The sequence below is a fragment of the Epinephelus moara genome, chromosome 6 (assembly GCF_006386435.1).
Source record: "Epinephelus moara isolate mb chromosome 6, YSFRI_EMoa_1.0, whole genome shotgun sequence".
NCBI classification, from domain to species: Eukaryota; Metazoa; Chordata; class Actinopteri; order Perciformes; family Serranidae; genus Epinephelus; species Epinephelus moara.
The window spans coordinates 23,083,584-23,109,923 of NC_065511.1; the positions used below are offsets into that span (position 1 = coordinate 23,083,584).

The 26,340-nt window shown below is 39.9% G+C and overlaps 3 protein-coding genes across 4 annotated transcripts; 1 reads left to right on the forward strand and 2 right to left on the reverse strand.

Annotated features, from left to right (window-relative positions):
• Positions 1-168: 168 nt before the first annotated feature.
• Positions 169-14,279, reverse strand: ptdss1a (phosphatidylserine synthase 1a). Of its 2 annotated transcripts, none has more exons than XM_050046962.1 (13): positions 13,882-14,279; positions 13,241-13,332; positions 11,551-11,595; positions 11,336-11,460; positions 11,058-11,216; positions 10,632-10,783; positions 9,006-9,147; positions 5,470-5,582; positions 5,230-5,295; positions 4,999-5,098; positions 4,669-4,737; positions 1,887-1,953; positions 169-1,720 (listed from the first exon to the last, which is right to left on the reverse strand). In XM_050046962.1, exons 1-13 carry the CDS (start codon positions 14,061-14,063, stop codon positions 1,626-1,628), a joined length of 1,407 nt encoding a protein of 468 aa, XP_049902919.1. In that variant the 5' UTR covers positions 14,064-14,279; the 3' UTR covers positions 169-1,625. The 2 variants fall into 2 exon arrangements, with proteins under 2 accessions (XP_049902919.1, XP_049902918.1); XM_050046961.1 differs by having other exon boundaries at positions 169-1,741; positions 13,882-14,277.
• Positions 14,280-15,800: 1,521 nt separating this feature from the next.
• LOC126391940 (uncharacterized) lies at positions 15,801-19,400 on the reverse strand. Its single transcript, XM_050046972.1, has 7 exons — positions 19,318-19,400; positions 19,075-19,240; positions 18,836-18,934; positions 18,512-18,568; positions 17,781-17,894; positions 17,555-17,671; positions 15,801-16,686 (listed from the first exon to the last, which is right to left on the reverse strand). The coding sequence occupies exons 2-7, from the start codon at positions 19,234-19,236 to the stop codon at positions 16,657-16,659; spliced, it is 579 nt and encodes a 192-aa protein (XP_049902929.1). The 5' UTR covers positions 19,237-19,240; positions 19,318-19,400; the 3' UTR covers positions 15,801-16,656.
• Positions 19,401-19,662: 262 nt separating this feature from the next.
• Positions 19,663-26,260, forward strand: si:ch211-269k10.4 (uncharacterized protein LOC100150242 homolog). Its single transcript, XM_050046971.1, has 6 exons — positions 19,663-19,784; positions 20,425-20,606; positions 22,861-22,980; positions 23,124-23,180; positions 25,495-25,602; positions 25,718-26,260. Exons 1-6 carry the CDS (start codon positions 19,733-19,735, stop codon positions 25,814-25,816), a joined length of 618 nt encoding a protein of 205 aa, XP_049902928.1. The 5' UTR covers positions 19,663-19,732; the 3' UTR covers positions 25,817-26,260.
• Positions 26,261-26,340: the final 80 nt, after the last annotated feature.

Consider the following 26,340-nt stretch of genomic DNA (forward strand, 5'->3'; position numbering starts at 1 on the left):
CACCCATGATTTCCTATTGTTAAGTATCCAAACAGCCTCCTACTTGTTTGAATGTAGTGGCAAGCACAAAAGATAATTTATTTAATGAGTAATAAAGACATTCATTGTTTAAGGTGGGGTGTAAAAGCCAGAAAAGGCCAAACACTTCCAGTAATAACTCACACAGTGTTTAAGAGGAAATGTAAAACATTTTTTAATATGTCTCATTATTTCACAGTGAAAAAGAACAGCCATTTTCAACTGAATTGTTTTTGGCAAATGACATCTAAATCCAGAGACAATGTATCATTTATAGTGTCTACTGTAGCACGGAAGGCTGGTCCATTCCACAGAGGTCAACGTCTGGATTGTCGAGGATTATGAGGGGTTATATCTGTACTGAGATGATGGTGACAGAGCAAAATGAAAATGAATGTTCAAGAAAGCACTCGAGAGCAGAAGAATCAAACACAAAAAAGCCAAATTTTAGTTGTAATACAAACTGAAAACAGTTGGGAATAAAAAAAAGAACACGCAAACAGGCACAAGGGGTGAATTAAAATGTTAGAATTACAGTGAAAGACAAAAAAACAAACAATACTGGCGCCCTGGTGGTGTAATACAAATATCTGCGGACTACTCATGTAACATTTTCCTACTAAACACTTGATTTGACACTGCCATGCAAATGCAATATATGCAATAACGAGAGGCTTGACAGTAAAACGAAGCCACGCCTGCACACAGACAGGTAGAGCCTGACGACACATGCAGGAATTTGAATAATTGCCCTCTGTTATCAGTACAGTAAAAATAACAACAAAAAAAAAGATAGCAGCCACAGATGGACAGGGAGAGTAAAATCACTCAAAGTCACAATGATTCACAAAATACTCACTCAAGCGTTACAAAATGTACAGTATTTGCAAGAAAACATTCTGAAAAGTGCTTAAACTGTGTGCTTTGCTTTGTTCCAGGTCAAACACAATCCTCATCGCCTACCGAGCTCAAGCCGACTTGCATTGAAATCCTGCCCACATTCAAGTTATAAACACCAAACAAGTGTGAACATCTATCACGACAATAGATGACTGATGCTAATAAAAAGCTTTTTTTTCTGTGCTATAAACATAGAGGCTCCAATTTATGTGATAAATTCTACATAATGGCTTTTAACATTGAAATGTGTTGAACCAACATACTGGAGTTAAGGCTGGTTGTAAACCAGTCCGATGCACATTAACCATCAATGATATACTGTTTCATAGAATAAATGTTTGTAAATTATAGTTCATCAGCTACAATGATCATGCAGTCACATCTAGAATCGGCAGTTTCTAACACCACCTCTTTCTCTCACACACTCACACACACACACACAATACCACTCTTTCTCTCGCTCTTTTCACACACACAGAAACCTGTTATCAGTGGTTTAGGAGGTTTTTTTTAAAACTACAGCACACATGTAAGTGCGCATCTCTGTAGTCCAAGCCTCTGTGCACTCCTAATAACACTGCATGGGCCTGTTCATCCACTTAGCCTTTCTAGACTTTAATTACACCATGAAGTGTTTCCTGCGATCCGTCACACCTGGCTCCTGGGAGTGAGTTCAGGAGTCGCACACCAGCCTCTGGCTCCAACTCCTACTGGCTGTCCAGGCCGTTGATGGGTTTGGTCGTTCCGGAGCCCTTCACTCTACGTCTTGTTGTAGGGCTGTCATCTTCCACATCTGTATCTTCTGAAACGTGTGGGTCAAACACTTTGGAGTTTAAAAGAAGATGTAACTATGAGTAAAACACCATTCCAAACACTAGAGGTCAGCGCTTTACAGGGTTACAGCTAAAGATGAATGTTTTCTGAGCCTTTTTTTATGTGGTTGATGAATTACAGCGAAGTCACTGTACCTTTAAATCCTTCTGACACATGGTCAGCAGATTCAGCGTAATTACTGTCTTCACACTCTGAGAGGCTCTGTGAGAGGAGAAGAGGAAACACATGACACACATACCGTTAACTGGACAGGGAACGTGTAGCAGCTAACTGACCATGTAAAGCTTTCGTAGTACACTGAATGATAAGGATCTTTAAAGGAAACAGGTCTGTGTATTTACAGAGCGTTCTCAGCAACAAGTCAGCTGATTCCTTAGATATGGAACACGCAACACTGCTGGCTTCACCCGTCTGACGAAGAAATGGCTTTTTGTCATTTAGACACACTGTGCTTGCTTGTGCAATATTTGGCACCTGGCATGTAAGAGCGAGTGGTCTCACTGCTGAGATCAGCAGTTGAAAACTAATAATATCAAGGAAGAAGAGTGTTCTGTTTTCCCACAGGCTGCATTGATGATAGATTTTAAAACTTGCTGTTTTAGCCTTAAAAAATAGCCATCACGAGCATTATATTGGGTCGACCTAGTGAGACTGCTGTCAAACTCAGGTGCTTTTTGTGACATATGACCGACATGTAAAATTGCCACCATATTTACATAACAAGCATGTCCAAAAAGGGCTTTTGTTTTCACACTTGCAAGTGCTTTAACCATCATTGCCCTCGGGCAGGGATACTCAACTTGCTTTGCCCGGGGGCCACGTTTACAAAACAACTGGAGGCCAAGGGCCAGTTCCTAGAATTTGAGGACACTAGGAGCTTAGTCTGGATCTCTGTCAGGTGCTCCGGGGATCCTCCTCTGGCACTTTTTGATAAACAAGCTCTATTGTGATACTTTTTTATGCATTCTGGCACCTTTTTTATATTCATAGTACAAGAAAATACAAGTATGAATCAATTTATTTTCATTGTCAGATTTGGCCTGCAAGCATTAAGTATCACAGGTTTAGGGTTTTAACCAACACATCATAAATTGGTTACTCCAACAATGGAGTTTCCATGCATCCCTGACAAGATTAAAGTTCCCCTCCAGACACGTTTTAAAGTCTGTAAAAAATACCCTGCTAGGATTAATGTTTTGTTTAACACGGTTTCTTCACATAAATACTTTTTAAGAAACTTTGACAAGGGGTTGGAAGCACATCTAGTCTCTCCCTCACTGAGAAATTCTGAATCTGGCCTCACACCCCACCCACTGCTGCTGCTGCTGCTTGCACTAGACCAACAAGAAAGCAGTGGTCATCAAGGTGACTAGTGTAAGCGTCAGAGGAAACAGTGGAGAGATTCAGCCATACACGTTTGAGTGTCAGTCAGACTCAGACTCACACAGAGTCTGTTGTGCACCAAAATCAACAACTAGCAGACGTGTCAGATTAGTAAGGGTAGTCAGCATCTTTTATTTATGTGGTTTGTTAGCTTGTAACTGGCAGTGGCTGACACAGCATTAATAGCTGTGAAACATACAGTACTTGCTATGATGTAACAGTGTTTTCACACTGTTATTACGTAATAATATACCAGAGGTCTCTTATAAAAGATTGCAGAAAGATATATTCCATCCGACTGAGATTTTTTTATTACATGTAATCAGTCCGATCTGCAGTGGGGGTTTCAGGTTTCTTTGCCGGTGTTGTGTTGAAATTTGTTTCCCCGGCAATATGCGGTTCCCATATCAGACAGCTACTGGTTTCGATTAATACGAACCTAATCTAGTCTGCCTGGGCTTTGTTTAAATCTCAGATTTTGGGGAAGTGCACAGACATCGCACCTTCAGTAGAGGAATGTGAAAACACCTCTCTGACAAAGTTTGCACAGAAACAAATCAGTGGCTGAATCCCAATGTCCAAACTTCACCGCTCTTGCAGACTTGCAGATTTTGTGGGCACGTTCCCGTAAAGTCAGGGAGTGCTGAGGGCTGTCCAAATCTACAATTCAACCAGTCCACAAGAGGCCTCAAGCGGGCTTTCTGTAGACTTCCAAAGACTCCGCTTGGGGTGCAAACTTCAGCAGACTTCACTGATTTAATAACCCACAGTTGTTTTCAATACGGATGTGACACTGTGGTTTTTTCAACTGTCCAAAAAACATATGAATGAGTAAAATCGTTATTGATAGGTAGGTCTATTAAAAAGCTATTTGAATTGTGTAGGCCAGAAATTCACCAACAACATGACACAGAATTATGAATAAGTACAGGCTGTAGAGGAAATAAAAATGCATTTTTATTATTGTAGCCTATCAGGCTGCACCGTGTAATAGGCTAAAAGAAAATTGGCTGAAAAACAACAAAAGAAGGTCTTCTAATGTCAGTAATACCCAATTCATTGAGTTATAGTCTTGTCCTCATTTACAACCATTTTTGTTTTTTATAAGCATGTAGCCTGTTATATAGAGATGTATTAATATCCTACATTGTGTTCAGTCACAAAAAAGGCCAAACATGGGATTTATAGCTTGTTATCTGCAGGGACAGATGAGTTCGTTTCCACAGCAATGAGTGAAACAGTCTTGAGGGCTGTCTATCAGCCACTTGCAGTCTCCGCCCTCGCAGACTTTACGTGATGACAGTAAATGAATTACACTATGTACAACTGAAGTCCACAAGGGCTCAGTCCGCCAGTCCAGTGGGCGTACATTTGGATTAAGCCAGTATCTTCAGGGTCAGACATTTTAGGGGACATTATCAGTATAAAAACACATTTCTGAGTGAAGAGGATCTTTAAATATAGTTTTAAACTGAGACCCACATTCGTTACTTTCTGTTATGAAATATGTGACAGACTTAATGATAAATGTACCTTTTCTCTTGGACCATAATTCTCAGCATACCACACCATTCCATACAGGCACAGGAATGTAATGAAGGCCTAAAAACAGATCAAACATTACACAGACTGGTTAATAATTCATGGGAAATCCATAACCATTAACTGACAGCACACTAAGTATTACATTCAATTGTTTTTTATGTTGAAATAGAAAGATAAATGTAATAAATTATGGTGTGTTGGCGGCAAAGTGAAGTCACAAGATTCCATGTAGTATTTTAGAGCATGATGACTGCTGAATGACAACCATAGCATTTCATTTTGACACAGAAATGCAGCATTACTGTGATCTGGTCTTACCAAACACAGAAGCCAGAGGATCACATAGAGGATCTGTGTTTTTGAAAACAAGTCCTGTCCAAACTTAATACACGCCAAGGCCTCCAGAAAGGCTATTGCCCTGTGAATTAGAGGAGAAAACAAACACTAACTTGTAGTTAACTTTCAATTTCACTGAAAAAAAAAAAACAAACATGCCCTTATATGGCTTTTACCTGAGAGGTAAAGGGTGACAGTTTAGGTTTCACTTACCCAAACACCCAGCACTGGGTCCCAACTCTCTTGCACTGTGTGTCTGTAAGGTACGCATAATACTGCCTGAAGCAAAAAAACAAACACAATGCAAACATTAGCAATATTTACCTGCAGTTGTAATCTGTTACTTGCCTTCAAAGCAAGGAGCTGAATATAAGCATGTAAAAATGTACAACATCCCCATTATCAGTCTTTTGGATCATTCCCCTACGAATTAAACAGTCTTTTGTGTCTTACCTCACTGTTGGAGCTGTGATGATACCAATGAACAGGATGCGACACCAGCTGAGAGCATGGCTTGCAGGAAAGATGAAGATATGTTTGAGGAAGAATGTGTTCAACTCTGTTAGCTGTGGACAAAGAGGGAAACAGGTACAAGAGAATAAAGCTTTTCATGTCTAATTGTTAGTGTATATGACACAGAAAGTAGCACAGAGACGCATTTGTGGTTTAGCTCTGTATTCAAGCACATCGGTTTGATGAACGGAGGAATGTTGGCACTTTTTATACAAAGTCCCCTGTAGAGATAATCGTAAATAACTGTTTGGTGTTCAAATATTTGTAGTTAAAGGGAATATTTGTGGCAATGCTGCTTGTTTCAAGTGGGAGTTTCGTCTTGAGTGTATTTGCAGCACTATAACACATGACAAGTTGGATGGAAGACTTAACCAGTCAAGAACGTTGCACCGTTTGGCCCTAAACACCTTTAGGTTGCTTTGGCTTTTTCCTGCTGTACTAATGTGAAATTAATGTATGTATGAAAAAGGACAACAGTTCCCACTACCAATACATCCATCCAATATATATGTGAATGAGCATCAGCACCCTTAAAGGAAAACTTCACCCCCAGTATGACCAAAATCCCTCATCACGATGCCTCTGATTTGTTAAGTAAAGTTTGTTTGTTTTTCTCACATGCCTCCTCAGTGAATGGATAATCCAAAAAAAAAAAGAAAAAAGAAGAGCATTCTTCATGAATTTCATGCACGCATGCAGATACACATTACAAAAAACAGGATAAGTAGCCTATAAAAAGAGCAGTAGATAAGTAACCTATATAGTATAAAATTTAAGTGCATAAAACAGAGCAAAGTGCACTGTGCTTGTTATTGCAATAATGTAAGTGCATAAAAAAGGGCAAAGTGCAGTGTGCTTGTTATTAAAATAATGTCATTGATGAAGTGGGTGTGGAAGGGGGTGAGAGTTCAGTTCATAGATGGCTGCTGGGTAGAAGCTGTTTCTGAATCTGGAAGTACGAGTCTTTAAGGCTCTGTAGTGTATTCCAGATGGCAATATTACTAACAGTTAATGGAAGGGGTGGGTGCTGTCCTTAGCTCTGTCAGCTGCCGAGCAGTTTCCGTACCAGACTGTGATGTACAGTTTCCGTGATGTACAGTTTCCGTACCAGGATTATACTGCATGTGAGAGTGTAAGGGGGCGATCACACAGAAATGAGACGTTAGAGACGCGGACGCTTCAAAGACGCTTGAAACGCTGGAAGCGCTTATTCAATGCATGCTAGCTACTGGCGTCTGACGTTCAAAAAGTTGAAAATATTTTAACTTTTCAGCGTCTACGCGCGTCTAAAAAGAAGCGTCTACAAAAACACGCACCTAAAAAGACGCTGGAGAAACGCCCGTCTAAAAAGACGCTTGAACGCCGGTCAGACGCTCCGTATCATAGGAAAACAATGGTTTTACTGGCGTCGCGTTTCTAGCGTTTCATCTCGGTGTGATCGCTCCCTAAAGGGATGTTTTGATATGGTTTTGTTGTTGTCAAACGTGGTCCCCAATGACTTCAATTCATGAGGAAGTTTTACCTTTTTTCACCCTGGAGGCATGTGAGAAAAACTCATTACCTTCACAAATTCAACGTGACATACAGTGAGTCATTTATATCTGAATGGTCATTTTGTACTACTCATTGGCCTGTGCTTTACTTTTAATTTCATAGACATTTTTCAAAGTTCTTTTCCTGTTATGAAATGTCAAAAGTTCTTCTGTGAAAAAAGGCCCATTGACACTTGGTGCCAAAAATATTGCAAACACATTTTACATGAGGATCTGAAACTGAAACAGTTAAATGGTGCCCGTAGATTAAAGCAGTGTGTTGTATACACAAGACAAATGTTTTTAACACTCTATATTCTAACTTCAACGTGACATCTCACATAAAGGGCTCGTTGTTGTTGCTCATGCTATCCTAAATCTAGAATGCTTAAAAGGTATATTATTGTCTTACTGTTTGTAATCAGTATGACCAGTGACAGTGGAAGTTAAAGCCAACCCTAGATTCACTTTCATGTTGGAACAAGCTTTGTGTGCTTGGCATTTTGCCTCACTATAGCTGCGTTTTTCTGGCGCTGTCAACAATTTTCGTAGCCACCCCCAGGACAGACTGCATATGGTCTGGCACCTGGTCGCTACCTTTTAAGAAGCCCTGACCTCACCTGTGCCCTGGAACACCCTGAACGCAGCAAAATAAGAATAAGAAAATACAGGCAGAGGGCAGAGTCTCTGCAGATAGATACACCGCCACACTTCCAGTGGGTCGAAAGTGATGATTGAGAGGGATACTTTTGTATGAGTCTAAACAACGTGTACATATTGTATACTCTGATTTTTCTGATTGTTTTACTGCAACACGATACCTAATTATTATATTGCCTTGTACCTATCATGAGCTGACTTTTTTCTCACATGATGACTGTTCAGTTGCTTTACCATGCCCCAGTCTCTGTTTTAAGTGACCACAAATCTCTTCAGAGCAGATGTTTTGACAAGCACAGGTCTACTAAATAACATGTACTGACATCTCTGATCCATTAATGTGCCTGTCAGCCATGCCAGTGAGACTGTGCGCACAAAAAAGGAACCCTGGAACTGCCCCTTGTATAGGAATGCAGCCATTATTAATGTTTGTAGTTACACCTGTTGTGTTCAACAAGTCCAAATGTTCGCTATGAGTAATGTCTATTGGCAATAAGACTCAATTAGCGCTTTGTTACAGGCAGATGCACCAAAAAGGTCATCCGGTTCAGCCAGGACGCTAACAAACAAAGATTCTTCTACAATGCAAGTCACACTTGGTTGAACAAACTGCCAACAAAGCTAACAGTTCATTTCAGGGGACACTTTGTCCAAGTCCCCTTCATCCGCACTGGAAGATAATGAGAGGGTGGCCTGCTGCCGTGTTATTCACTCATTTGGCCTGGAGCCTGTGTTGTTGGACCCAGTGAAGAGCAGCTAAATTGTCACTGTGCTGAGTAGGGCTGAGACGAGCTGAGGCGTCCTCCATCTCTTCAACTAATTCTCAAAGACGCGTAATTACTATTTAAAGCCTCAAGAGAGTTGGGAACTGCCTGAGTGAGGGAGAGGGGAGGACAATGTTGTTTCATCACCGCACAGAAATGAGAGAAACAGCAGCTTTCATCACCATGGTTGCCAGTGGGTAGAAATTTGGCAGCCGCAGTTGACTCTCCAGTGGAAAGCAATCGAGCTTACTCAAGTTCTCCATCCATGGTATTCTCATTACCATAAATTGCTCCTGAGTAATCAGCCGTGTCTTTTAAGCGTATGGGATTAGCTGTTAATGTGTAGACAGCAGGACACCCGTGCATTATATGGATCCATCTGAGACAGGTTTTAGATTTCAGCAACAGAGAAGTCAATTAGATTAGCCTGGATTTAGCAGGCAGAGCGCAATGGATGATCCCTGACTAGTCAACACTTAGTTACCGTGAGGTGGCGAAAGAGGATTTCTCAGTGACCCACCTGCCAGATGATCATGAACAGATAGACGCCCGTCACTCGCTGCAGGGAAGACTTTGGGTCGAGCCAGCGCACGTAGGTCCAGCTTGCTGGGGTGAACTGCAGCACGGCTCGTTTGATCTTCCCTGTGGTGGTGTGGATGTCCCTGGATGGGAAGCACGGGAGAGGGATTACAAAGACATGCAGATAGACTCACAAAAAGTATTATGTTTGTACAGTGGACAAAGCTGGATGAAAGCAACGCCATCACCTGAATCATTCATGTCCACTCTGCCTTAATGAACTTCTATATCATATTTCAAAACAGCCATTTAAACATCTTAAGATGCTATCTCAAATGCCTTGCTTGATGTATTAGCTAATCTTTATTGATCTAAGCTTACATGTCTTAACATGACTTTTTCTGATGCCCTGTGATTTTCTTAAGTAAAAGACAAAAATGTCACTTTTATAATCAAGGTGATTAAATACAGCTATCTTTCATTGGGCTCACAATTTTAAAAAAAAATCTTGAATTTACATAATAAATCATAAAAAAATAAAGAACTGCATGCAAATAATTTAGTTTATGATATCGTACTTTAAGGATATACATTTCAGTTTAAGTAATTTAAGAAGGTTGCTTATGTTTTACTGCCAACATATTACATGTATTCTTACTTAGCCAGGGATGATACCATGAAATGAACCTGCCAGGCTTACCATGTAAACCCCACTTCCCATATCATAACCTACAATTTAAAGGGACAGTTCACCCCAAAATAGAAAAATAACATACTTTTCCTCTTACCTGTAGTAATTTTTAATCAGGCGAGATTGTTTTGGTGTGAGTTGCCGGGTGTTGGAGATGGCAACTGTAGAGATGTCTGCCTTCTCTTGAATATAATGGAACAAGATGGCACTCGGCTTGTGGTGCTCAAAGCAAAAAATTTAAAAATTAAAAAAAAAATAAAAATTGAAAACTCAACGACAATGCCTCTTTGCAGAAATCATGACCCGGTTACTCAAGATAATCCACAGACCTTGTCGTGAGCAGTTTCATGTAGGAACTACTTTTTTTCTGCATAACTACACACCTCAACCGTATTACAGTGCAGAAGGAAGTGTACATCTATTGCTAGCTCACCTAGCACCACTGAGTTGGCTAATGTTACAGCTCAGCCGAGGAGAATGCCATTAATGTACAGGCCTCTCATCCATGGGTAGATATACACTTCTTCTGCACGGTGAAACAGTTAGTGAGCACAGTTAGGTGGAAAGAAAATAGTTCCAACATGAAACTGCTCACAACAAGGTCTGTGGATTATCTTGAGTAACCGGGTCATGATTTCTGAGACATTGCTGTTGAGTTTTTCAAATTTATTTTTTGGCACTTTGAGCACCACAAGCTGAGCGCCATCTAGTCCCATTATATTGGAGAGAAGGCAGACATCTCTACAGCCGATATCTCCAACACTCAACTCAACTCACACCTCAACAATCTAGATTTATAAATAGCGCTACAAGTAGGAGGAAAAATATGTATTTGTTTTGGTGTGAACTGTCCCTTTAACATATCAAACGGCCTTAGGACGAGCACAAAACTGGACACTGTTATTTTTTGTTAATTTCCAGGCTGCAAGGTCATACTTAATACTGGCCCAGTGGTAGGTCCTCATCTCCAAAAAGCGGCAGACAGTCATGCCAAGCCAGATGCCTCCTCCATTACACAGCAGAATGTCCAGAATCACCTGGTCCCACCAGCACTCAGCAAAGTTAGGCAGCAAATGCATGAAGAACAGCTGAACAGAAGATTAGAAGGCTGTGAGAGTCTGTACCATATCAGAAAAGCTTTTCAGCCTTCAACAATATCAATATGTTACATAAAATTACCAAGAAAACCCCAAAACTCATCAATTTTCACCAGATAAACCAGTTACATCACCAGCTTAGTACACCGTAAAATGTCTCCATTATAAAAAGAAAGAGACAGAGGGAGACACAGGCAGCCAGAGAGAAAGTGATACACCACAGGACATTAAGTGTGTAAAAACCCTTATCTGTTTTTCCTCATACCTCAGTAAGCTCCCAGGTAATACTGATGGTCCAGCAGAGGCCATAGCTTCGAATGAGCAGGGCCTTCATACCCCAGCCCCAGAAATGGCTGAATGCAAAAATGTCAAAATGGCTCAGGATTCTCTCCCAGGTTATGACGTGGCAGTTCACAGCATATTCCTGTGGAGAGCAGCAAAGATAGCCTCATTACAATGATTGATAATCCCCTGGTAGTGAGCTCAACTGGTGCATGTTAATCAATCTGAAAGTTATTTTCTGTGTAAGCCTGCATCACTCACCATTATGTCTGCCTCTCTCTTGGCGTAACGCAGGTTTGGGTCCAACCAATACATTAGCTGCTTCACCTGCTGCCAGTTGAGGAAGATGATTAAAACCAGGAACAGGAAGTAGAGGACACTCAGACCTTAACAGCAGAGAGATATGACATTGAGAAGGGATATCTAAGGCCCACACAAAAACAGTTTCAACCTTGGAGACTTGTAGCAATACTCACCAAAAACTATTCGCCATATTGCTGGATGTGGTCTGGTGAATGGACCTAAAGTGAGGCACATACAGACACTATGTCAAAGATATAATACAACAAGTGATGGACTGGACACGGTTTGTCATTATGCCTAAACAAATAAACCACTTTTCCTTCGCATTGTTATTTTGCATATACTGCTCATAATCTTGGACAGTTTTGCTTCCTTGTGTACACTGTTAGATGTTATTTAAGGCTTTGAGAAGGAGTAAAAATCCCTACTGTGAGATATGACTAACAATAGTAACCAAAAATAACACTGCATGCTGTCAGAAAAAGAGACAGCATTACACCAGTGCTAGGATCCCTGCACTGGCTACCTATCGAATACAGGATTGATTTTAAGGTTCTTTCATTTGTTTTTAAAGCCATACATGGGCTGGCACCCCAGTATATTGCTGAACTTCTCTGCCCCTACTCCAGCTTCCGACCTCTTAGCTCCTCAGAACAATCTCTCAGATTAGTCTTTTTACTGTCCAGCGATCGAGGCTGGTGGGTAAGGGAGACCATGCCTTTGCGGTAGCTGCTCCAAAGCTTTGGAATAGCCTTCCGCTCTCAATCAAATGCTCCCCCTCCACTGACCCTTATAAGACAAACCTTAAAACAACAGCAGCAGGAGCACTGCCAGAGCCCTACAGAATGCCCTCCAGCAGGCTACTGGTGTGCATGTTTCTGGCCAAACTGTCAGAAACAGACTCCATGAGGGGTGGCTTAAGGGCCTATACTCACAGTCGAGCACCGTGCAGCTTAACTGGCATTCGCCAGAGAACACCAGAATTTGGCGATCCGTCATTGGTACTCTGTTCTCTTCACAGATGAGAGCAGGTTCACACTGAGCACACGTGACAGGTGTGAAAGAGTTTGGAGATGCCGTGGTGAACATTATGCTGCCTGTAACATCATCCAGCTTGACCAGTTTGGCAGTGGGTGAGTGATGGTCTGGGGAGACATAGATCTCCATGTCATATCCAGTGGTACACTAACTGCTGTTAGGTACCAGGATGAAATGGGCCCTGGGTTCCTCCTGGTACAGGACAATGCCTGGCCTCATGTGGCCAGAGTGTGTGGGCAGTTCCTGGATGACGAAGGCATTGATGCTACTGACTGTCCCTCTCTTTTCCCCTGACCTAAATCCAATTGACCACCTATGGGACGTTATGTATCGTGCATTCGATGCCGCCAAGTACCACCACAGACTGTTCAGGAGCTCACTGATGCCCTGATCCAGGTCTGGGAGGAGATCACTCAGGGACTCATCAGGAGCATGTTTTCAATGGCCTTTGGCTGTTTGTAGTGGTTTTATTCTGTTTTATATTTGTGTACATTTATATTGCTATATATTTGTATGTCATTCCTTTATTTTGTATAGCACTTTGGTCAGCTGCAGTTGTTTTTAAATGTGCTATATGAATATACTTGATTTGATTTAATGGTGACAGAGCTGAATGACAAATCAAATTTTCTTTCTACAGTCTATTTACTCTTCTCATAATGACTTCCATGTTAAAGCTAAGAGTTTCATGTAAAGCAGTCACTGTTATTTACTGTGCTAACATATGGTCGTGTGTGAAGCACCTTCAGGCTAACTGTAATTAAGAGCTATGCAAACACACTTAACTAAACTAAATAACCATTTCAGTAGCCTTTTTTTGCTCACCATTAGGAAATGCCAAAACACTGATGACAAGGAAGAAGGAGATGACCAGGATGAGCCCCACCCAGAGATTACTGTCTGGATTCCCATCATCTCTGCAGACAGGGTAAACACACATTTCCCAAACACACAGTTAATATCACCAGTGATGCTGTGGTATATGTTAAACAGACACTTTTACATGTAGTCTATGCGTTATATCCCCTACACATCTGTAATGAAGTGAACAGCAGCTGGCAAAGACATAAAGCTTACATTATATTACATATATTGTGGTTTTAAAAGCAGAAAATCTGTGTAAATATGACGTTATGACCCGTTTCCATGCTAGTTACATTGCTGTTGCTAATGCCCAGGAAAGTGTTCATCACTGGACGACCGTTATGTAACACACATCTATTTATTAGCTTCTGTTGACGATGAATGAGGGTAAAATGTAGTCAGTCATCACCAAGAAGCTCATTCCAGTGCCTTCGTGTGGATGTAAAGTTTATTTCAGTGAGAAAATCCATTAAAGAGTGGCTAACAGTTAGCTAACCTCCCCCGTGTACCTGTACGCTGTCAGAGCATCACTGCTGCCGTTAGCCGGGCGCTAGCTAACTAAGCTAACCCCAGCGAGCTAACGCTAGCCGCGAGCGACTTACCTTGTGAACGCGAAATACATCAAACTGAGCACGGTGCATGTCAGCAGTGTTATCGTGTGTGGCCTGTAGAAGAAGTCGATCGTGATATCTTCAACCTGCTGCTCGTTTATCATTCGGAAATGCATCCTGTAATTCACATCATCCTTGCTCAAGGTGTGGGATCCGCTGTACACGGACGCCATAGCAGGACGCAGGGAGCAGCAGCTCCTCACAGCAGCATGAGAAAGTGATTCACACCACGGCTGGCAACCTCCTCTAACTGCTACTACACACACAGGAATGACTTAAAATTAATACATACAGTCACATAGCTTGCTAGTAGAGTGTAAAGTAAATGTGACAGCTAAGCAGGAGGAGCAACAGAGGGTTAAAAAGAGAGGAAGAAAGTTTTAGAGGGATTGTTCACTTTTGATTGTGATTGGTGTAACATGGTTGCAGGGAGTGTCCCAAAGCGGAAGAGTGCACATGCTCTCCTTCATCATGTTCTGCTCTGATTGTTTTTAGCGTGACCTCCGTGCAAGGTCTTAAAAGCATGACAAGTGAACATAGGTTGACTTCTTTGAGTCTGACAAATCAGTTTAACACCTTAAACTGTGACCTCCTGGAATGATATTTAAAGGAACACGTCAGCCCACAGGTTTTGGCAGCTTGACCATAGCACAGTGCAACAGTTATCTGAATGTCAAATGAAAGTGTTTCCTGGAAAACATCCTTCACTGAAAGGTGTTTCTACTCCACTTGATTTTGTGTGTGTGTTTATCTCCCCCATGTGGCTGCTCATGGCTTCACAGGTCACTGAAACCAAAAATCATCCTCAGCTCCCAGCAGAGGGCCCCATCATTTTACATGAAGAGCTCAAACAACCCACATGGGCGCCAAAATTCTTGATTTACTGTTAATGTTTTGTATTTCTGGTAGTTTAGAATACAAATGCAAAGAAATTTGAAAAGCTATTTTGCACAGAATCCCTTCACTTTAAGTAAATTGAGCACCAGAGCCGGCCCTTGAATTTTGGTGGCTCTAAACAGGATTTGATTTCAGGGCCTTTCTCATTGTACTGTTTTGCAACTTCTCACTGCAATAAAGAAACTTGTGCACTGTAGATAGTCAGTAAAGCACACATAATGTAGGCTACAGATAAGCATGTAAGGACTAAACTGAGACCACAGTAAATACAGCACATTAACCCCTGACCCTGTGAGTGTTTTTTTAACCACCAAATACTCAGAGTGCTTGTTTTGTAAAGGACAGTAACTCACTTACTTAGTGTACCGAAATAGTCCATTTTGCCTGTGTCTGAGGTTATTGTTTGGTTTGTCACTATTTGATGGCAAAAATGGAACAAAAATGTCTTGTTTTGCAAGTCCCATTATTATTTCACTATTGTCTTTTGCTCACTGAAAAAAAAACTTTATAATTGGTAAGGGGGACTCTGTCGAACATAGGTTACCTAATAATTCACAAAAATGATTATGAGCAATGTGGCAGAAAGCATGTTTGTAACAAGAGTAAAACTAACCCCTACCTGGGGGTTTTCTTTTTAATTAGCTGCCGAACCATTTTGGAAAATTGTTTTTGAAATAGTCTAACAGCTTAAAATTTGCATGGCAATTATTTATTTATTGGTTGTAACACATTAAGTAAAAAATGACTTGTTCTCTCTGGGTTTACACCGCTATATGCTCGTACTACTTGTTCCACATGATTATTGTATCTTATGAATACATAGTACATTTTGATTTGTAGTTTTTCCCTTAATGTATGACAATATTTTTCTGATACCAAATGTAGATTTACTATTTATGTGATTATTTGCATACATTGCTGATTTTAAACCCCTTTTTGTAGCTGTTATCAGCCATTGTCCAAAGTAGAGGAATGTGTTACAGGTACACAAGAAGACAAATAAAGCCTAAACAAACAAACAAAAGTTACCTTTATTTGCCCAACACAGAGTTACAAAGTGATTCACAGAGAACAGAATACACTTAAACATTTTGCTTAAATCATATTTTATGATTTTATGCAAGTCAAGAAAGAAAAAAGAATTCCGCACACTGACGAAGGTTGTAATGACCGAAACGTAGCTGCCCTGTCCCATTAAATATTTTATCTCTTTTGCAGAGTGGCAACTCTGCCTGACGAAGGTTGTAATGACCGAAACGTAGCTGCCCTGTCCCATTAAATATTTTGCAAGTTTGGCAACAGTGTGCGGCAATCTTTTTTCTTTCTTGACCTGCTGAAGTTTTTTTCCAACGCACCTGTTCAGGAGACTCTTCAAAGATGTGCATGAGCCAGTTTTTTGACTTTATGATTTTATGCAACCAATAAACTGATTGATTTACTGAATAAAAGCAAACAATGATTACAATACAAGAAGTTTAAAATATGATCTGACTTCCAGGAGTAGAGACAGTGCAACATTATCCAGGACTTTAAGTTTAAAGGTAATTTTGGACTACAGAAATACCAACACTTCTGTTTTTTTTATTTATGGCACACTGTTATAAAAGTATTAAACATTGCAATATGTACACAAACAAAATAACAGGTAATCTACATCCAAGAAGTGGCTCATTCATGTGCAATCGGCTGTTGGCGTATTTTTCAAATGAAAACAAGCATCAGTTTCACGTTCTTTGCATGCTATATATTCAGGAGTATATGACATTGATAGACTGTTTTACACTTCTGATACAAAGAGGAATTTAAAAGTACCATGTAAATAGACAGTTGAACATTGGTTTGTTGCGCTCCATCAAGCCTTTAAAGCCTTCAGCCTCCCTGTTTCAGCAGTATGATGGGCTGTGGTAAAAAAAGAAAAAGAAGACAGCTATTAATTATAAATAATGTAATTTCTCTTAAAGCTAGGTTGTAATTGTAATATATATTATATTTATAAAAAAATAAATCTAAAATTTGTTACGCCTAAACAGGCAACCACACACTGCTGTCCAAAATAATAATTAGCAAATGTTACATGATCACAAATAAACTTGAAGAACATATTACTGTCATTGCTATTGTTAAAATTATTTTCACTACTGGTTCTAGTATTACGTTGTATTGTGGATCTGCGTGTGATTTGTCCAAATTACCGTATCCCAGCAAAAGCCATTGCTTGGCTGCTGTGAATAGGTATAGGTACAGTTGTTGAGAAACACTATCATCTTTTTATTTCATTACATTCAAATGTATCTAAAAGTGGAAAACTAGAATGGAATAAGGGTGTTATGTAGGCTATATCACTGACGATCATAATAGTTTTGTAAAGTATGCAATGAAAATGCCATAAAAAGTCATAGTTTGATCATTAAAAAATGCTATAAAATTTTGATTTAAAAAGTCATAGTATGGTTTGTTATTAAAATGTCACAATATAACATGTCAAAAAAGTCATAGGAAATGTGTCACAAGAAAAAAGTCATGTTTGTGTACTTTTTCTGTGCAGCTCTCAATCATATGCTGGCTCCCTAAAATGGCACTCAGTTATCAAAACTTTGAGAAGCCCTGATCTAGCATTTTATCAAAATGCCCTGAAATGGTCAGCATGGCTGTTTCCTGGGGCAAATTCTCCACAGACCCCCCCTGGAGGTGGACACCCTAATGTTAAATAGGCGATTACGGCCCTGTCTTATGCAGTTGCTGTGTGTACAGAAAGAAAACAACATACCAAAGTGTTGAAATGTTCTCTGCATACAGCTTTGCTCAGCCAGTAGATCAAGACAATGGCTATTAACTTTTCAACAACCAGCAGAGTCATAATCAGTCCCTTGATTCCTTCATGGACCTAAAAAGGTTGAGACAGTGGTGGACGTGAATACACATTTACCTTTTATATCAGAAAGGCTTTTTTCTTAAAAAAAAAAAAAAAAAGGATAAATGCTGTTTCTCTTTACCTCAGGACTGTGCGGGCTATCTTCTAATGAAACATGGAACTTGACTGCACAGAGACAAACTGCTGCAATTGACCAGAAGAAGCTGACGATGTTCAGAGAGAATGACAGCTTTGTCTGCAGGGTGAAAAATGCAGTGATAGTGCAGGAAAGTCATTATGAACAAAAAAAAAAAGAAGATCATTCATTATTATTATTTAGACTTCACAGGAACAAAATTCTTAAACTCCATATTTGCTAGTTACAATTATTCACTCATGAGTGCAAGTTTACAAAGAAAAATAACTTAAAAACAATTCAAAATTTAACTGGATGGCAAACATATATAAAACTTCCTTCCTCACTTTAGGTCCTTTTAATTTCTCATCCATGTTTCTGCTGATGTTGAATAGCATGTTCATTTTAAATACTATGTTACACTATGTCACGGTGCGTCCGTTATCCTGCAAGTTCCTTCCTTTTTACTTCATATACTCTGAATTCATGTTTTAAAAAGGCATTATGTAACGCCATATTTTGTATTTAGGAGATAAAAGCTTGTGTTTGGATCACAGTTTTAAAATTTAAATTTAACTGTGATTAATCCTGTTACTTAGATTAAAAAGTGTATCAGATTGCATTACAAATATTACACTACTATATCCAGAATACATGTTATTATTTCTAAATCCAGGGGATAAGCCACCTATTGTAGAGACATCACAATTTTTATACAAACGTAATTTTTAACTCACCACATGCATGTTTGGAGATTGTCCAGCAGCATAGGACAGCATACCACAGACCACAAACTAAGATTGATAAAACATGTACATTACACTGAAATACAATATTGTGGAATATAAAAAGAAAACAAGATAAGACACAATATAATACGGTAAACGTTATTGAGCACAGACGTAAAAGGAAGCACAGATGCATACAGTAGATATACTGTTCCCTAATAGCAATGGGAACGTCTAAAGAATGTGTTTCTTATTGTATTTTCACAGACACATCTAGAATGGTAACGTTCTTATGGGAGTAAATTAAAGTAGTAGTTTGGTAACTGTATTTACCACAGCACTGGGTAGGGTGTAGAACCTGGTGAAGTCTTCTGTCTGAGTGAAAATCAGACCGAGAGTGAGGATGAACACACCAGCAATGGCCTGGGCTGCCTAATAAATAAAAAAAGAGACAGAATAATATTCCATTGCAATGCTGCATGTTTTCTGTGTAAGTTAAAGCCAAAGAATATAAGTATAAAGCTATGAAACAGTCTGTGATCGTGGCTCCAGCTGTCTAAGACACAACTTACTCCAAGAGGTTTGGGTTTCCCCTTCAAAACAAAGACCTTGTAGGAATCTCTGTACACACACTGAAATTTCTCAGGCATCAGTTGACCCTCTCTGGCATCCCTCAGACTCCCAATGGGAATGGTGATGATCATTGATTCATCACAAACAAATGTCTTCTTCATTTTCCTGTGAACAAAACAAAGAAGGTTAAAGCAGGTTTTTATCACCGTGGTGATCTGCTGTTGAGGTTTTCAGTAACCTACCTTTTTTTTCGTCTCTTATCTGGATTGAGACCTGAAATTCTCTGCTTTGTCGAACGAGTTTGCAAAGGAAATGACCTGGTACACCGATTGTCTTTGTCCGCCCCCCCCCCTCCTCCTCTCTTTTATGTCTCTCACACGCATACACACAAACCCACAAAATGCTTGCGTGCAACTGATTTGACAAACATTTAAAACTGTAAACTTGATATTTTACATTATTTATGATTATAAATGTAAAGTAAAGTGTTTTTGTTGAATTTAGAAATACTGGACCATAACATACAACTTATGCATTGAGGCACTGGGGGTTGATCATTGTGATACTGCAGAGACCACTGGCAGAGTGAGGAAGTTAAGGCGTGAGGTGACCTCATCTTTCAAAGTATTTGCAGGGAAGTGAAAATGACTGAGGCACATGTTTGAGACCGATACAGAGTGTGAAATAGATACTTCTCAAGCCAAACCTGGTAAGATCTTTATTGAATTACACGGAAAATAAAAGATTTTTGTACATATTTGCAATAGAGAATATGAATGTACGAGCATCTCAGAGTCTGCATATGCATGTGTGTGTTTACTGTAGTGGATTGAAAGTTTTTGTGAATGTTGAATTCTGTAATTCTGCTCAGTGTATGAGAATGAGACCGCTGAGAGCTTCAAAATGCCCTGCAATGTATACTATCTATATACAGTGTTTAAATTTTATTGGCAGCCTTCCTTTGATTCTTTGGGCTTTTACTTGGCTACATGGTAAAGCCGTACTCTGTGGTGAGGATGTAATGGATTGCATTGTAGTAAAAGATATGTCAAATTTCTTATCTGCCTTACTTACATAAATAAAGAAAAATGTGGCACCTTATAAAACGATGCAATTCAACAATAAAAATCTCAAAGACATGCTAAATCATCACCTCACAGTGTCAGCAACAATTAAAAATCCTTATTGTCACAATTTATCACAGGACTGTTGTGTGATATTGCATTAAAATGTACAAGGGTTTCTAATTTTCTGGTCACTCTGGGTACTTTTTAAGTTCTGCTGCTTTGTTTGTCCCATGTGAAAACCAAAGGGTAGACAGTATAAATTAAAAACCATCATCCCTCCAGGTCAGAGAAGCACCATGGCCTGTGCTGATGTTGACCTGAGCGTCCATGGAGATGATGACCAGCCACGCAGAGCTGCGCACAGAGAGCCGCTGTTGATGCAACATTACCAGGCTTTAGAGCTTGTGCCGGACGTCAAAGGGCCGCTGCATGACCTTCTGCAGAAACAACCTGCTGTGTTGGGGGTAAGAGTGACAAAACTGCTCAGGATATCATGTCATAAAACAAACCCTCTGAGAAGGTCCTCTAACCAGTGTTGTACTGCTTAACATTGGTGTTGGTCTTACAACCGGTTTCAAGACATCTTCTTGAAGGTCTCGGTCTCGTCTCAGACTCAACTGCATTTTTACTTGGTCTTGTCTCGGCGTCAGACAAAGTGGATTTTATTTCAGGACCGGTCAAGGTCACCACTGAAGGGAATATCACTGAAGTAGATTTCAGCTCCTTATTTGTTGGTATTTGTTTGCTCAAAGAGAACAAAGGAAAATCCCATACATGAAATTCACCTCTGCAATGGCTTTTGATTATTTTTTCAAGACCTTTCTTATGGTACACACATGCACACATATAGTATATGGCATTAAAAGAGGTGAATGAAAAGGAATCTTCATTTGTTTTCTGTGGCCGTTTTTATGGTAATGTGGATCTTTAGGATCAATTTGAGGAGCAGCTATATATGGTCCACATTTTATCATAAGTGTGTCTGGTTAGATCTTGGTCCTGACTTGATCTCAGCCCCTCAAAGTCTTGGTCTTGCCCTAGTCTCTATACACTCTGGTCTTGGTCACGATTTGGTCTCGGTTTAGTTGATCTTGACAACAACACTGACTTGAACCCCATTTTGCAGAAAGTAAAAGATAGTATTTCATTTTTGTGACCCCCATTCTTAAATCTCCAAATATGTATGACCCCAGTAGAGAGGGTCATATGTTTGAAATGAGTATTGCAAATGACTGCATCAAACAACTAGCGACTATCTTGCGATGGGATCACTCCAGCTGTGATACAGTGATCCCAGGATGAATGTCAGCTGGGGTCGTAAAGTGGAGGTTGCAATGGCCACTTCCCTACTTCTTGCCTCCTTACTTTTGGCCACCTTGCTCAGACCTGACCAATCTTCGGACTCAGCCTTTATTTTGATCTCAACTACACATCTGTAAAGTTTAGTGACTGCAACTTGCGCGGTTTGCGACATTATCAAGGTCACAAAAATCATTCCACAGACAGACAAACAGACATATAAACACCTGGAAAAGTACTCAAGTAGTTCCTGCTACAGTAGGTGTCACCAGGATAATATTTTGCCATGATGACACACACAGACTTACAAGGTGAAAATAATGCCAGCCATGGTCACAGCTGATACATATCAGTCTTAAAAATATATATATACATAAATGCAGTCCATTTGCCATAGGCAGATATATATATATATATCTGCCTATGGCAAATGGACTGCATTTATATAGTACATTCATCGTGAGAACAATGCAAAACACTCATAAAAAGCTCATCTTCACCTCCACACATACATGATACACCGATGGTAGAGCTGCCATACACAGTGCTGACTTGCTCATAAGCAGTAGTTGGGGGCTAAGTGTCTTGCTCTTTGACAATATGCAGTGAGGAGGAGCCAGGGATCAAACTACCAACCCTGCATTTACCGGACAACATGGTCTACCTGAGCTACTGTCGTCTGCATTTATTCATTTATAAGCACGCAATTACAAAATGACACAACTGCATTCTCGGAAAGTGTCTAATCTAAACAAATATTGAACACAATAAGGTTCATGTCCTTATATGACTGTAATCAGGTTTTTACAGTAGAAGCCTTTAATTTAGTGCGTGTGTTGCTTCCTCAGTTGCAACAATGCTGCCTATAGTCAGAGAAAAAAGGAACTAAGATAGTGTTTTTTTTCCTCATACACTACTGTATTTTATTATACATATTTTCCTTTGCAAAGACTTACATGCAGGCATTAGTGTTCACAATCTTTCACTCATTCTTCCCTGTGACTGTGTGATTTCATGCCTAAAAACATATACAACACAAATGTATGCAAGATATGACAAACAGATTAGAGGTACAGTGACGGGGGATGTCCAAAATGGCTTGTACCCATTGTGCAGACTTGGACAGCAGCAACAGGAAACGCTAAGGGTTTTGTGGTATTCTGCAACTTAAATGTAAAAGCTCACACAATCGTGTCTTCGTTGGTGTGTTATTTGTTCACTCAGACTGTGTTTATCTATTATTATAATTTGGATGAAAACACATCTCAGATTTGGAACAAGATTTAGATTTTTTTCTGTGTCAATTCTATATGTTGCATTTCTTCTTGCTTTTAATTGAATTACTGTGGTTTTATTTGGTAATGGTTTCCACTGAGGACACACACTCTCATGAATTCATAGTCTCTGTTCCTCTGTCAGTCTCTGCAGATGGTGAGCGGTCTCTTCAGTTTTGCAGTGGGAATTCTTTTCGCAGTAACCCAGGAGATGACACAGTCCCTCTTCACTCTGTTCAGAGTCTCCCTCCTGAGTGGAGCACTCGTAAGTCTCTGCTCAAATTGCTTACATTAAAAAACAAATGATAAAAATCATGCAGTAAGTAAAGCAGATAAAACTATAAGTTCTAACAAATGTTTATCCAAATTGTCTTCAGTATACTGACTCTGCATTCTTCTCCTTTGCAGTACATCATTGCTGGATGTGTTTCCAACCTGCTGTTCAGATATCCAGAATTGCTACCTGTAAGTACAACACATTACAGTTGGTGAAGACAGTGGTGCCCCCAAGGGGGAGCAGGGAGGACCAGGGCCCCCCAATACAATTGCTGCCCCACAGCTTGACGGGAGGAGGGCTAAATAAAGGCGGATTTATACTTGTGCGTGAGCTCTGTGCAGAGCCTACACAGCACACATGGTCTAAGCCATTGTAAGCATTTATACTTGTGCAGTGGTGTGTCTGTGTCACTTTGCAGTTACATCTCCAAACCACTAGTCAGCAGTGGAGTTTCTGCGAAGTGCTGCAAATTTTTGTTGATTCAAAACACACCCAAAACACACATTAATCATGACTTAATAGTAGGGATAGACCAATATGGATTTTTTAGGGCTGATGCCGATACCGATTTTTTTCCATCACCCTTAGCCGATGACCGATTATGGACTGCCGATTTTCTTGAGCCGATATTTGGGGCAGATACTGCTTTTGCTCCCTCAATTTACATCAAAAAATGACACAATGATAACAAATATTACAGGTCTCAAGTTTAAAATAAGAAACATTTATTGAACAGTAAAAAATACTAAAACAAGATGGAAAGTTGAGGTAGAACAGGCAGAATATTATTATTATTATTATTATTATACATTCAAATAAAAAAAAAGAGTTCAGCGCTCTTAAATCTTCCAGTAATGTCTTTATAAAATAAACAAATATTTAAGCTGAAGCATAAATAAAACAACAACTACTGTACACAGTAGGATTCAACAGCTTTGTTCAACTTAACCACATACTTTCAAATGAAAAAAAGTGCCAGGGAAAAATAAATCTGCAAACCCACGCGCGTATCGGCCGATGCCGATACAAGTAAAAAACTCAAATATCGGCCCGATATATCTGCCGGCCGATGTATCGGTCTATCCTTACTTAATAGAGGCAATTTCAAACACAACTACACAAATCAGCTTCACTATAACTCACAGCATTCACAGACAAAGCACTTGTCTTTTGCTGGACACATTTTCCCCACAAATACAACATGCTAACGTTATTAGCACACGCCTATGGCATTTTACATAGTATAACATAGTTTAGCTGCTAGTGGACTTTACCTCTACTCACTTGAAGCCAGGGACAACAGCAACATTTAACAAAGTTAAGGTTACAAAATTCAGCTCCATTACAGCTCACAAGGTTCACTGACAAAACAATTGTCTTAAACTAAACACATTTTCCAACCAAATGCAACATGCTAACGTTATTAGCGCAAGCCTATGGCAATTTACATTGTATAAATTAGCTTAGCTGCTGGTGGACTTTTCCTCTACTTATACAAAACCAGGATGAATCACACACAAGACATAAAATACTAATTTGTGGAGGCTTTATTGTCTTTACAATTTATTGTTTTTTATCTGTCAAAAAAAGTAAATTAAAACTTCCTTTCCACTGAGGGAAATGATTTCAGCTTACAACAATAGCCAGAAGGTCTGTGTCGCCGCAAAGTGTAGTTACATTTTTGGGGAGGTGCATGTCAGGCTACGGTGTAGGGTATGGCGTAGGTACAGCGTCAATTCCACGCAGAGGTATAAATCCTGCTTAACGCTTCAAAGTTAGGCTCAATCTTGGCAAGGGAACAACTGGCATAGTCATTTTCAAAGGGGTCCCTTGAACTCTCACCTCAAGATATGTGAATGAAACTTGGTTCTATGGGTACCCACGAGTCTCCCCTAAACATGGGAAGGCTTGTTCCCGGTATATGTTTTGTTCATTACCATCAATATGCTCCTTTAATTTAAAGCTGTATATTTGTCTTTCTATGCAAAGTACAACCAGCCTATTTGAAGAGCAATAAACCACCTAATGTATGGATACATGACACATTAAAACAGGACTGCTGTGGAAGTCAAAATGTTAAATGCACCGGTATAAGTCTTAGCTTGGTTTGACCATCCTGATGACGCGAGCTCAACATTATGTTTCGCTCTATCTATGTATTAATCTGGCTCTGCTACCGCCCTAAACACCTTCCAGAGATTAAAATCAGGATGGTCTCATGAGGCTATATAAGTCTATGCACATCACATAATTAGTAACATTAACTGTAACCACAGTACATCATTATGTGATTCCTTAACTCTCCGTATTCACAAAGTTTTCAACTAGCCTTTACACGTTAACAGCGTCAGCTAACTCCAAACATTGAGTTATGGCTTTTGGTTTTGATATGCCACCCCAAGAATTTCAGTGGCCCCATCAGACCTCCCTTATGGAAATTTCTGGGGGCACCAGTGGCTGAAGGTGAATTAATGAGAAATTAATGTATGGTTCATGTTCCAGATATCCTTCGGGGTGAACTGTGGCTGCATTGTTGTAGCTGTAGTTTCATCTTGTCTGATAAGTGTCGACCTGGCAGACTGGACTCTGGAAAATGATCAGCATTTGAGGGTAAGACCATGTAACGAATATGACTGAAGGAAACACTTCAAAGTGCTTTTTTAGCATGCTTTTTTTTGGGAATATGAAACAAATGTATACTTGATGATCTTTATGTTTCTGACAGGTGGAGGTGCTTGAACTTTGCGTGCTGGGGCTCGAGATTTTTCTCTCCGCAGTCCTCTGCTTCTGGTTCGCTAAAGAGAGACGTGCCAAATCACCATGATCGAGCTGAAGAAGATGACATTTGAGGAAATTAATACTTCAAATTAAGTGTTTGTATGCAGAGGACCAGGTGGCTGTATATTAGGACTTAAAGAAGTTAAAAGACTGTATCAGCAGACTTGTTTATTTTTTTTGTACATCAGGCGTGGCTTTCTGTTCTGTCTCGATTGCCTTTATCAGAGCTGTAACCCCTGCTGAACAGGCTCAGGGCTGTGGTCTGCGTCTGATGTTTGACTCGGACCGAGAACACAGTGCTTGTGGTAAATAGATGTCAGCTTCTGTCATGTGAAGGAAAAACCACCCTTCATCCTCCTCAACCTCTGCGTCTCTCTGTGCAACGGTAGTAGTTGGCCTCATAGTGCTGCTCTGTCAGTCTACCTGCGAGGGTCTCTGTGTGTGGTTTTACACTTGTGCTTTTTTATCAGTGGAAATATCTGTAACGTGTTTTCAGCTGCATTCACACTTACAGCTGGTTTCAGAAAACTTTACTGAGCTATGATGGATTTGTGTGTTATACAGTCATTT

Coding starts and splice junctions, on each gene's coding strand:
- LOC126391940 (XM_050046972.1), bottom strand. CDS start 19,236: ATGAAGAAGACATTTGTTTGTGATGAATCAATGATCATCACCATTCCC. Junction 18,569..18,835: donor ACACCCTACCCAGTGCTGTG/GTAAATACAGTT, acceptor TATCAATCTTAG/TTTGTGGTCTGTGGTATGCT. Junction 16,687..17,554: donor GAGAACATTTCAACACTTTG/GTATGTTGTTTT, acceptor TTTTTACCACAG/CCCATCATACTGCTGAAACA.
- si:ch211-269k10.4 (XM_050046971.1), top strand. CDS start 19,733: ATGTTTGAGACCGATACAGAGTGTGAAATAGATACTTCTCAAGCCAAA. Junction 23,181..25,494: donor GATATCCAGAATTGCTACCT/GTAAGTACAACA, acceptor TTCATGTTCCAG/ATATCCTTCGGGGTGAACTG. Junction 25,603..25,717: donor AAAATGATCAGCATTTGAGG/GTAAGACCATGT, acceptor TGTTTCTGACAG/GTGGAGGTGCTTGAACTTTG.
- ptdss1a (XM_050046961.1), bottom strand. CDS start 14,063: ATGGCGTCCGTGTACAGCGGATCCCACACCTTGAGCAAGGATGATGTG. Junction 13,333..13,881: donor ATGTATTTCGCGTTCACAAG/GTAAGTCGCTCG, acceptor CCCTGTCTGCAG/AGATGATGGGAATCCAGACA. Junction 11,461..11,550: donor AATATGGCGAATAGTTTTTG/GTGAGTATTGCT, acceptor TCTGCTGTTAAG/GTCTGAGTGTCCTCTACTTC.